The 12292-nt window shown below is 36.4% G+C and overlaps 1 protein-coding gene across 1 annotated transcript in view; it reads left to right on the top strand.

Moving 5' to 3' along the window:
* The window catches only part of NUP205 (nucleoporin 205), an 83396-nt gene that overhangs the window by 17731 nt on the left and 53373 nt on the right, over window positions 1-12292 (top strand). Inside the window, exons 8-13 of the mRNA XM_070465338.1 lie at window positions 1534-1709; window positions 3923-4039; window positions 4244-4381; window positions 5963-6113; window positions 7612-7817; window positions 8804-8986. Of these exons, the coding sequence (XP_070321439.1) occupies window positions 1534-1709; window positions 3923-4039; window positions 4244-4381; window positions 5963-6113; window positions 7612-7817; window positions 8804-8986 (971 nt within the window). The remainder of the gene's footprint in view (window positions 1-1533; window positions 1710-3922; window positions 4040-4243; window positions 4382-5962; window positions 6114-7611; window positions 7818-8803; window positions 8987-12292) is intronic.

The following is a 12292-nucleotide window of genomic DNA, read 5'->3' as shown; positions in this document are numbered from 1 at the left end:
AACAGAATAAGCTAAATAGCATTTATTTTCCAAAGCCAGATTATCACAAAATTACCTAGCAGTTTTGTATTTAAAGTTTAAAAGAACTGAACAGCAGCGTAGTTTTTGATGGAAGGATGCAGCATCACCTATGATATACTTTTACTGAAAAAATGGAATGTAATTAATTAAGCTGCTCAAGATCAAACATCAATATTTAGTGTAACCAGAGGAAAAGGAATATAGTAACTATATTACTGGGATGCAATGCTAAACCACATGGTGGAAAATGCTACAGTATAAGACTTAGTTTTTTCCAGCAGAATAAAGGGCATGAGAAAAATGAAAAAGATGTAAGAGGAGCCTACAGATATATCAGTTAATTGCAGTGTGTAGACCTTATTTGGATACAGATTCTAACAAACAAATTGCCCTAAAGAGAAGCAAAAAGACAAAACTAAAATCTTTCATAACATTTATGGGACAGTTGTAAATTTAACCACTGACTGGAGTTTCGATATTGAATTATGTGGCAAAATACTAATGTCATTACATATGTGGTTTTTTTCCTTTTTTTAAAGTGCCATTTTGAGTTGTGTACTTAGAAGTATAGTGTTAGGTGTATGAGACAAGTGCTCGGGCCTGGTGCACTGGGAAGACCCAGAGGGATTGGGTGGAGAGGGAGGTGGGAGGGGGGACCGGGATGGGGAATACATGTAAATCCATGGCTAATTCATTTCAATGTATGACAAAAACCACTGCAATGATGTAAAGTAATTAGCCTCCAACTAATAAAAATAAATGGAAAAAAAATAATAAAAAAAAATCAAAAAAAGAAATAAAGTCACAAGAAAAAAAAAAAGTATAGTGTTAAATTGGCTGGTATTTGCTTCAGTCTAAGTGGAGAGGAAGAATGCATGGAGATCTAAATGATACAAAGTTAATCGTAAATGGTAAATATTGTAGCTATTGTAGGGGATGTGGAGGTTCATTATACTTGTTTTCTCTTTTTTCACTTACCTGTTTAAAGTTTTCCAAGTACAAAGCTAAAAATATTACAAATAGACCACTTTGTCTTTAGGTTAAGATTTATTTAGTTTTTCTGTTTTTGCTACTTGTTTACCAGATTAATAGAGTTGCTTAAGTGGCCGTGTTTTTGATTTTCATTTGTTGACTGAAGACTTGCTGAATGATCCAGTTCATTTCATTGAGATTAAATAAGCCTTAGCATCATTTAAACTTGTTAATATTTTGGTAATAGCTTTCTGACTACATTTGTGTTACATCATACATCTGTTAAGTATTTATTTATTTTTTTAATCACTCTTAATGTTACTGTGAAGAGCAGATGGTTTTCTAATACACTTTTCTGGTAGTTCTTTGGGGTTTATTAGTCAATTATAGTTACACACTCTTATTTTGTATGTAACTCAAAATATACACAAACGAAGGGTTGAGAAGAGATCTGGATTTTGAACTGTCAGGAGAATATTATGAAGTATTATAATCTAGTAACTTTTCCTCCACGTGCTATTTTTCTAAATACATTTCTAGCTCTGGCTGAATTCACAGAAGCAGATGAAGCAATGGCAGAGCTTGCAATTGCTGACAACGTTTTCCTGTTCCTCACTGAATCCGTAGTGGCGTCAGAAAACTTCTATCAGGAGGAATTTTACATTCGTAGAATCCACAGTCTCATTACAGGTTTCTTGGCACTTATGCCAATGAAGGTAAGTGTAATAATGTAGGGTGAGTAAGAGTGGTAGAAGATAATAAAAGACTCATTAACTGAGAACAAACTAAAAGGAAGTAATATTTGACGTTGAGAGTGGTTTATAATGAGAAAGTAGGAAGCAAGTGAAAATGCTTCTGTGGGGAGAAAATTATTAACTCTGTGCTATCCTGAGGAATCATTGTTAAGGTTGCTTTATTTAATGCTTTTTATACATGATTAGTAAGATGCATAGTGGAGAATCTCCAGTTTTATAGGTAATTGTTTAAACAATTATAGTGTGTAAATGGACCTCCACATAGATGGGAGGTAATGGGTTTAAGAAACTAATGCAAAGGTTAGTTTTTCTTTTTAAATTTTTTTGTTTTTTTAATAATAGGGCTCAGGGGCCCTGCCCATCTCCAGCGTGAGGTTACATTTAAATAAAGTGCTGGAGCTATAGCTTTGTTCCAGAAAGGGATTCTTAGAGCCATTTCAGACAGTTCCTTCATAGCATATTTCTGTGTGCCATTTTGTGCCAAGGAAGTGGTGGCAGGAAGTAAAAGAGAGTAAAATCCTATAAAACTGCTCTGTGTGTGTGTGTGTGCATGAGTGCATGAGGAAACACCTGATGTGGAGTTCTGATATGATACATCTTAAAAAACACAACTCAAGTGGAAAAAATACCTGGAGTGGCAGCAAAGAAAGAGTTAAGTGCTTACTCACGCTATAATGAATCAAGTGTTCATTGAGTTTCTCCTGTGTTCCAGGTAACTATGCTAGGAATTGTGAAGAAGACAAATAAGTAGGAGACTCATTCCCTGCCAGCAAAGAATATATATATAGTCTAGTTGGAGAAATAACATACACACAGAAAAATATAGATAGTAATAGGAAGTAAATGAAGGTGTAGAGAGTAAATTGCTGTGGATTTTTTAGGCTAAGGATAGCTCACTTAGACTAGAATAGTCAAGGAGTATTTAACAGATGACTTCAGACCTCATCAGCCATGAAGGACATGATAGAGTAACATGCTGGAAATTTTGAGTAGAAAGAAATTTTTTCATTTTATATTTGTGGAAATGAAGCTTTGGAAAGGTTAAGGCTTTAACTTTTTCCTAGTTATTAGTCTAGAAGGGACTCTTAATATGGAAAGATAATGGTCATCTGGAAAGATGAAGACTGAGAGGAGTTTGAATAAACAAAATCATACATGGTTTGGATAGGGTAAGCAATGAACTTATTCACACATCAGGACACTATAATTTTGTTAATATAATACTGTTTTTAGGTTATCTATTTTTTTCTTGTATAAGCTTTGATGCTTTTTGTCTTCAGTGGATTTTTCCATTTCATTCCACTTATCAAATTGATAGCATAAAGTTATTCCTAACAGTATACTTTTTATGTCTATATGATCTATAGTGATGTTTCTTTTTTCATCCCTAATATTGGTAATTTGTGTTTTCTCCTTTTTTTCTTAATTAACTAGGCTAGAAGTTTATCAGTCTTATTGATCTTTCCAATGAGCCAGCTTTTGGCTTCATTGATTTTCTAAAGTTTTCTTTCACTATTACTGATTTCAGCTTTTATTATTTTCTTTCTCTCTGCTTGGGTTTTAATTTGCCCTTTCATTTCAGTTTCTAACAGCAGAAGGTTAAGTTATTGATTTGAAACCTTTATTTTTTCCTAATACAAGCATTTAGTGTTATAAATTTATCTGTAATTACTGCTTTAACTTGATCAAATTTTGATGTTTTTGTTATTAGTCAACTTAATGTATTTTTTAATTTTCCTTGAGACTTTTTTGATTGATGGGTTATTTACAAGTACACTGTTTAGTGAATATTTGGGAGGCTAGTTTTGCCTGTTAATATTGACTGTAGTATTGGTATTGGTAGTTACTAAATAGTACTAGGGATGCTAAATATCCTGTAATGTTCAGAATCATTCAACCAGTGAAGCAGTGTCCTGCCCAAAATGTCAGTAATTGAGAAACACTATAGTTAAAATTATCTATAATGGGAATTGCATTGAGTTTTAAGATCTTAGAAATCATAGATAATAATATTGTAATAAAATTGCTGGTATATTCATTTCCACGACTAAAATGGCGTTGATATTTAAACTATTTTTCTTTTATGTAATAACTTAGTTGCCTGATTTTCTGTTTCATTATTATTAACGCATATAATAAATTTACGTATAAATTGCCTGTAATAAATTTCATAGGTGAAGCAGTTAAGGAATCGGGCAGATGAAGATGCTCGAATGATTCACATGAGTATGCAGATGGGGAATGATCCCCCCATTTCACTTAGAAGGGATCTGGAACACTTAATGCTCTTGGTAAGTTGTTATATTAGATCATCATCTCTCTCTCTCCGTTACTTTCCCCTAACTTTGGAAAATTTCAGATCTTTTCCCCCTAACTTTGGAAAGTTGCAGGCCTAATATCTTAAACATACAGGTGAATTCAATAAAATGCAACTTATTTAAAAGTAGTTTTTGAGTTACAGACATTTTCACACAGTTTTTGTTTACACTTTGCAGATCGGTGAGCTATATAAAAAGAATCCTTTCAATTTAGAACTTGCGCTGGAATACTGGTGTCCATCAGAGCCTCTTCAGACTTCCACCATCCTGGGTTCTTATCTTGGGGTGGCTCACCAACGACCCCCTCAACGCCAGGTGAGCTCTTGATTTTCCTGCTTTTTACCTTGGAAATCGTAAAAACATGAAGAATGGTATTTTCCTCATGTTACTGCTGTTCATGCAAAATAAACACTTGTAAACTTTAGGTGTTTATACTTATTTAAGGAAATGGAAACTGTTAAATTGATCTGATCATTTCAAAGTTTATCCAGTCAGCCTTGTATTAGATGCTAACTATGTATTGAATCATTAGATGTAGAAAAGTGTCTAGTTTCTTTGTGAGTCGCTAAATAAGTGTGTGACTAAATAAGTGACTAATTAAAACTAATATTTATTAGCTTATTCTGTCCTCTATAGACATAACAACAAATATCCATCTTTCTTAGCAAGTTGGGTAAGATAGGAGAGGTACAAATACTAAAGAAAAAAGGCCTAGAAGTTATAATTAATGCTAAAATGCCTGAGTCAGTAGATAGTGTAGGAAAAAGTTCATTTTCTATCCTGTATTAACTTTTAAAATATGTTATGCATTAGCCAATCAGAGGGATTACCATATCTGTCTTCATTCTTTTGGGATTTTCTATTTTAAATGGTTTCATGCCATGTACTATAATTTTCATTTGTGCTAAGAGTCAAAGGTCAGGACCCCCTTTTTTAAACTGTATTTCTTACATTTATTGTTTCACTTTTTTCCTCACTTAAAAATATATATTTCAGGGAAGGATTTATTAAAATTTTTTAGAGATTAAAATAATTTCCATTATGAAGATTTTCAAACATGGGAGAATAATTATAGTGAACACCCAGTATCTTAATTTAATAGCTGTTAACATCTTGCTGTATTTACTTCTCCTCTTATTTCTATTGCTTTCTTTTTTTTTTCTTTTTTTTTGCTGAGTTATTTTAAAGTAAATTATAGGCAGCATGACTTTTTTATCTCTCATTGGTTAAGTTAATACCTCTTGAAAATAAGGATATTTTTCTATATGATCATAAGATCATTGTTAAACCCAACAGATTTAACAAAAATTTCCAGAGATCTATAACATTTCTGGTTCAGAGTTCCAACTAATTAGTCTAAGTAATATATTTAGTTGTTGATAATAGATTTAAGGCTTAGGCAGGAGAAAAGAGAAACCTAAGAAGTGAACCTAGAGAACAGGAGTATAGAAACATGTATCAGCAAGGAGATAAAACAGTATGTTTAGGTTATGATAAAAAATTCTTCCAGGTTCCTAGATGTTCGTATTCAGTTTTACTGGGGTTTAGGAACTCTGGGTTCTAAGTGTGTCTTTGAATTTGCTGGTTAATTTTAGATGAGTAAATTCTTCAATTGTTTTACATATTCAGAATATGAGTAGTCTTGTATTTGTGACATTTAGTTGTTTTTAAAAAATGTACGTTGGGTTCACAAAGATATTCTGTAGTTCCATTAAATTACTAATGATAAACTTAGAAATGCAGCTTTTCATAAATAGAATACAAGATTATTTTGTTTTGGGGGAAGTTAAATAAGAGTACTTAGTTTTGGTTCACATGTAGTCTACATTGGCTAGTTCATGTTGGCTTAAAGTTAAGCTATGCTTTATGTAACCTGTTGGCTTTTCCGTATTTCAGGTTGTCTTGTCAAAGTTTGTTAGGCAAATGGGCGACCTGTTGCCTCCAACTATTTATATTCCTTACTTGAAAATGCTGCAAGGATTGGCCAATGGGCCCCAGTGTGCCCACTACTGTTTCAGCCTGCTCAAAGTCAATGGGAGCAGTCATGGTAAGAAAAATCTAGATGTTTTCTAAGTTTGTCATGACATTCAGTATTCTTCTACCTATTAAAGCATATTGGTAATTTGTGCTGGGTTCTACTGGGCGTATACATTATATTTATAACAGAAAAGCACACTGCTGGCTTTATGTATGATGATGCTTTGATTATGGTCTCAAAGAGGGGAGAGTGTTACCATTTGCTTTATAAAATACAGTACAGTTTAAGAAATGAGGGTTAATATGCATTTTCAAGAACGCATCTGGTGCTCAAAGCAGGATATGTACCCTTGCCACATAAGTTTGATTTCTTTAGTTTCTCTTCAGAAGTCCTTGTTTTCTCAATTTCTGTTCTTAGTTTTTCTCTCAACTTTTTCCCAGTTTCCACATTTAATTTTCAGATTTGAGTTTGGTTATACCAAAAAAAAAAAAATGTGTGCATCCCTCATTCAGTAGGTAAAGAATCTGCCTGCAGTGCCAGAGACCAGGGTTTGATTCTTGGGTTGGGAAGATTTCCTGGAGAAGGAAATGGCAACCCACTCCAGTGTTCTGGCCTGGAGAATCCCAGGGACGAGGGAGCCTGGTGGGCTCCAGACCATGGGGTCGCACAGAGTCGGACACGACTTAGCGACTAAGCCACCAACCACACCAAAGATAGTGCAAAAGGGAAGAGAAAGAAATATTTATTAAACATCTGTCAGGTAGATTACTTTTATTTTTACATTTGAGGAAACAGGTTTAGCAAAGTGAAGTAATTTAAGGTCACAACCCATAGGCAACCCATGATTGGTAATTGAGATCTGCCTGACTCTAAGACTGGGGTTTTGACCATTTTGTTAAGGCTTCTTTGTCTTGTCTGCTAGGCTTTTACTCTCAGTGCTTAGTATGTAATAGAGTACTGTAATCTGCAAATCAGGATTGTAATTATCTCTCTCTTTGGAAATTTAATTTAAGCTCAACATTTGGGAACTGCTCATGGGAAAAGCAGCCCTGAATAGTTACATGACAACACGGAGAAATGTCCTGGATTCGAAGTAGGTAACTGACATCCAGGGCTTCCTAGGTGACTCAGCAGTAAAGAATCTGCCTCCCAGTGCAAGAGATGCAGAAGATGTGGGTTTGATCCCTGGGTCAGGAAGATCCCCTAGAGGAGGAAATGGCAACCACTGTAGTATTCTTGCCTGGAAAGTCCCATGGACAGAGGAGCCTGGTGGGCTGCAGTCCATGGGGTTGCCAAGCATTGGCCATGATGGAGCACACACGAAGGTCAGGGCAACTGACATCCAAAGTAATTTACCTTTGTACTTGCATGGGCACCACCCAGTCTTAGTCCCAGGGAAAAATTAATCCAGAGTTCTAGTTTACAGAGGGTTTCTAACTGATTTTCAACACACAGAATATCTAGGACAAAGGCAAAGTGTATTGTTTTATGTTTATTTTCTCCCTCCATTTCCAAGCAAGTACTTAGACAGTTTTGAAAGGAAATTCTGTGCTCTGTTTCTTTACAGTTGAAAATATTCAGGGAGCAGGTGGCAGTCCTGTTTCCTGGGAACATTTCTTTCACTCCCTGATGCTTTACCACGAGCACCTCCGGAAGGATCTTCCGAGTGCAGATAGTGTCCAGTACCGTCACCTCCCTTCACGTGGTATCACCCAGAAGGAGCAAGATGGATTGATTGCTTTTCTGCAGCTGACATCTACCATCATTACTTGGGTAGGTAACCCACCCGCAGCATGTGAGTACAGTGTAATTTTATTTGTATTCTAACACAGTGGCATTTTAAGGAGCCCCTAAGTTTTCTTATAATGCTTAAAGTTTATAAGCGATAAATTTAGCATTTATATTTGGCATTCTGTTCTTCTAAGTTCTTTGTTTCTTCACCTTTAAAGGGTGTGTGGTATTCCCTGCTTACTGTCAAAAGTGTGTATGAAAATCATAGCCTAAGCATGTTGTTTGTATTTTTTGATGTTGAATTGTACGAGCTATTTATATATTTTGGATATTAACCTCTTACTGGCCATTTCATTTACAAATATTTTCTCATTCTGTATATGGGTTGTCTTTTGCCAGTGGTTTACTTTGCTGTGCAAAAGCTTTTAAGTTTGATTAGGTCCCATTTGTTCTTCTGGTTGTTTCTGTTATTCGCTAGTTTTGTCTGACATTCTCTCTGAAGAACAGGAATAGTGTCTTCTAACTTTATTGGTTTTTCCAAGAATGCTAAACACTATCAAAGTCGAAACATAAAGTTTCTAATTATTTAGTGTTGAATTAAATTGAAGTGATACTTGGTACTGTGTGTGTGTGTGTGTGTGTGTGTATTTCTATTTTTTTTTCTCAGAAAAGGACAAGGTATTTTTCTCATTTATATATGACATTGTTCCAGAAAGGATTTAAAATGCCTAGGTAAGATTTATGTGACCCTGGAAGACTGTTTATCTCTGTTTGTATATTTTGTTTTCTAGTTTTAGAACTGTAATTCGGTAAAGGCTATTTTTTTCCTTCATTTTTTTATATTAACTGAGCTTGTGATCTGATTTGATCTACTGGTAGAGTTCAAGCATTTGCTTTGTTTTAGTATGTGTTAATAAAGCCTGTGAATACTCAGTGTAAGTGTTAGCAATTTAGATGATTTTACTGGTCATTTTCTTAGCTTTTAAACATGCAAAGCCTGTCTTATTCTTTTTGTATTCAATTCACAGAGTGAAAATGCTCGTTTGGCGCTCTGTGAGCATCCCCAGTGGACCCCCGTGGTGGTGACTCTGGGACTCCTGCAGTGCAGTATCCCTCCTGTGCTAAAGGCCGAACTGCTGAAGACACTTGCAGCGTTCGGAAAATCGCCTGAAATTGCTGCTTCTCTCTGGCAGTCGTTAGAATATACTCAGGTAGTACTCTTCGCTCTCTTACTTACATTACTCCAGTTTGGAAGTGAGTTTTGATACTGTTGTACAAGCAAGTGCATCCAGTTGAAACTTAAAGTACACCATGAACTTCCCAAATAGAAAGTTATGATTTTGGTACTGAGCATAACATCAGAAACTAATAGGCTTGGATTTTTCTCTTGGATCAGTTGACAACTTCACTGGGTTACTAGAGATTGGTTCTTCTCTTAAGACTGTTTTTCAGTGTGTGTAAGATTAATAAATGAACAGAATTCCTCAAGTCTGTCTTTGGGTATTAGCCTGCAGTAAGCATTCAGAAGTCATCTGTACTCATTAAATGTGAGGGATGCCCAGTTTCCTTTTTTACTGCTTCCTTCTGGGACCCTTCCTGTCTTATAACAGTCAAATAAAATGTCTTATCAACTATTACTTCTTTAGATATAAGCCCTATTGGAATTTTTATGTCAAGCTGGACTTATTCTATAAGTGATGGAGTAAAAAAAGGAAAATAAGAATGTGTTCTATAGAGATATTTCTAGGAAAATGGTTAGGTGGAACATGCATTTGTCTTCAAAATAATATGACATAAGGGAGCCTGTGATTCTGACACATTGGTAGAAGCTACTGTTTGAAGCAGTATTCTAGTTGATTTCTAACATATGTGTCCTGAATATGTTAATGATAGTTTATGAAAATGAAGAAAGTTGGTATGTGCTGAGAGGCTGGGCCACTTTTCTTTCAGTATTGAAACTTCATTTTTTTTCATTCAGAAGCATGTCAGTACTTATTATTGTCCTAAGTGCTTCAGTTGAGTTCAGTCGTGTCTGACTCTGTAACCCTATGGACTGCAGCACATCAGGCCTCCCTGTCCATCACCAACTCCCAGTGTTTACTCAGACTCATGTCCATTGAGTCAGTGATGCCATCCACCATCTCATCCTCTGTTGTCCCCTTCTCCTCCTGCCCCCAGTCCCTCCCAGCATTAGGGTCTTTTCCAATGAGTCAAATCTTCGCATGAGGTGGCTAAAGTATTGGAATTTCAGCTTCAACATCAGTCCTTCCAATGAATACCCAGGACTGATTTCCTTTGGAATGGACTGGTTGGATCTCATTGCAGTCCAAGGGACTCTTAAGGATCTTCTCCAACACCACAGTTCAAAAGCACCAATTCTTTGGTGCTCAGCTTTCTTTATAGTCCAGCTTGTACATCCATACATGACTACTGGAAAAACTATAGCCTTGACTATATGGACCTTTGTTGGCAAAGTAATGTCTCTGCTTTTTAATATGCTGTCTAGGTTGGTCATAACTTTTCTTCCAAGGAGTAAGCATCTTTTCATTTCATGGCTGCAGTCACCATCTGCAGTGATTTTGGAGCCCCCAAAAAAATGAAGTCAGCCACTGTTTCCACAGTTCCCCCATCTATTTGCCATGAAGTGATGGGACTGGATGCCATGATCTTAGTTTTCTGAATGTTGAGCTTTAAGCCAACTTTTTCACTCTCCTCTTTCACTTTCATCGAGAGGCTCTTTAGTTCTTCTTCGCTTTCTGCCATAAGTGTCGTGTCATCTGCATATCTGAGGTTATTGATATTTCTCCCGGCAATCTTGATTCCAGATTGTACTTCATCCAGTCCAGCGTTTCTCATGATGTACTCTGCATATAAGTTAAATAAGCAGGGTGACAATATACAGCCTTGACATACTCCTTTTCCTATTTGGAACCAGTCTGTAGTTCCATGTCCAGTTCTAACTGTTGCTTCCTGACCTGCATACAGGTTTCTCAAGAAGCAGGTCAGGTGGTCTGGTATTCCCATCTCTTTCAGAATTTTCCACAGTTTTTTTGTGATCCACACAGTCAAAGGCTTTGGTATAGTCAATAAAACAGAAATAGATGTTTTTCTGGAACTCTCTTGCTTTTTTGATGATCCAGTGGATGTTGGCAAGTTGATCTCTGGTTCCTCTGCCTTTTCTAAAAGGCAGTTTGGAAGTTGACAGTTCATGTATTACTGAAGCCTGGCTTGGAGAATTTTGAGCATTACTTTGCTGCCGTGTTAGATGAGTACAATTGTGCAGTGGTTTGAGCATTCTTTGGCATTGCCTTTCTTTGGGATTGGAATGAAAACTGACCTTTTCCAGTCTGGTGGCCACTGCTGAGATTTCCAAATTTGCTGGCGTATTGAGTGCAGCACTTTCATGGAATCATCTTTTAGGATTTGAAATAGCTCAGTTGGAATTCCATCATCTCCACCAGTTTTGTTCGTAGTGATGCTTCCTAAGGCCCACTTGACTTCACATTCCAGGATGTCTGGCTCTATGTGAGTGATCACACCATCGTGATTATCTGGGTTGTGAAGATCTTTTTTGTATGGTTTGTCTGTGTACCCTTGCTACCTCTTCTTAATATCCCCTGCTTCTGTTAGGTCCATACCGTTTCTGTTGTTTATTGAGCCCATCTTTGCATGAAATGTTCCCCTGGTATCTCTAATTTTCTTGAAGACATCTCTAGTCTTTCCCATTCTATAGTTTTCCTCTATTTTTTTGCACTGATCGCTGAGGAAGGCTTTCTTATCTTTCCTTGCTATTCTTTGGAACTCTGCATTCAAATGGGTATATCATTCCTTTTCTCCTTTGCTTTTCGCTTCTCTTCTTTTCACAGCTATTGGTAAGGCCTCCTCAGACAGCCATTTTGCTTTTTTGCATTTCTTTTTGTTGGGGATGGTCTTGATGCCTGTCTCCTGTACTGTGTCACAGACTTCCGTCCATAGTTCGTCATGCACTCTTGTCTATCAAATCTAGTTCCTCAAATCTACTTCTCACTTCCACTATATAATCATAAGGGATTTGATTTAGGTCATACCTGAATGGTCTAGTGTTTTTCCCACTTTCTTCAATTAAAGTCTGAATTTGCCAATGAGGAGTTCATGATCTGAGCCACAGTCAGCTCCTGGTCTTGTTTTTGCTGAATGTATAGAGCTTCTCCATCTCTGGCTGTGAAGAATATAATCAATTGATTTTGGCATTGACCAGTTGGTGATGTCCATGGGTAGAGTCTTCTCTTGTGTTGTTGGAAGAGGGTGTTTGCTATGACCAGTGCTTTCTCTTGGCAAAACTCTGTTAGCTTTTGCCCTGCTTCACTCCAAGGCCAATTTTGCCTGTTACTCCAGGTGTTTCTTGGCTTCCTACTTTGCATTCTAGTCCCTTATAATTAAAAGGACATCTTTTTTCCGTGTTAGTTCTAGAAAGTCTTGTAGGACTTCATAGAACCCTTCAACTTCAGCTTCTTCAGCAATACTGGTCAGGGCATAAA

The sequence above is a fragment of the Odocoileus virginianus genome, chromosome 1 (assembly GCF_023699985.2).
Source record: "Odocoileus virginianus isolate 20LAN1187 ecotype Illinois chromosome 1, Ovbor_1.2, whole genome shotgun sequence".
Lineage (NCBI taxonomy): Eukaryota > Metazoa > Chordata > Mammalia > Artiodactyla > Cervidae > Odocoileus > Odocoileus virginianus.
The sequence above is the reverse complement of the archived record's forward strand: the minus strand, read 5'-3'. Positions and strand labels throughout refer to the sequence as shown.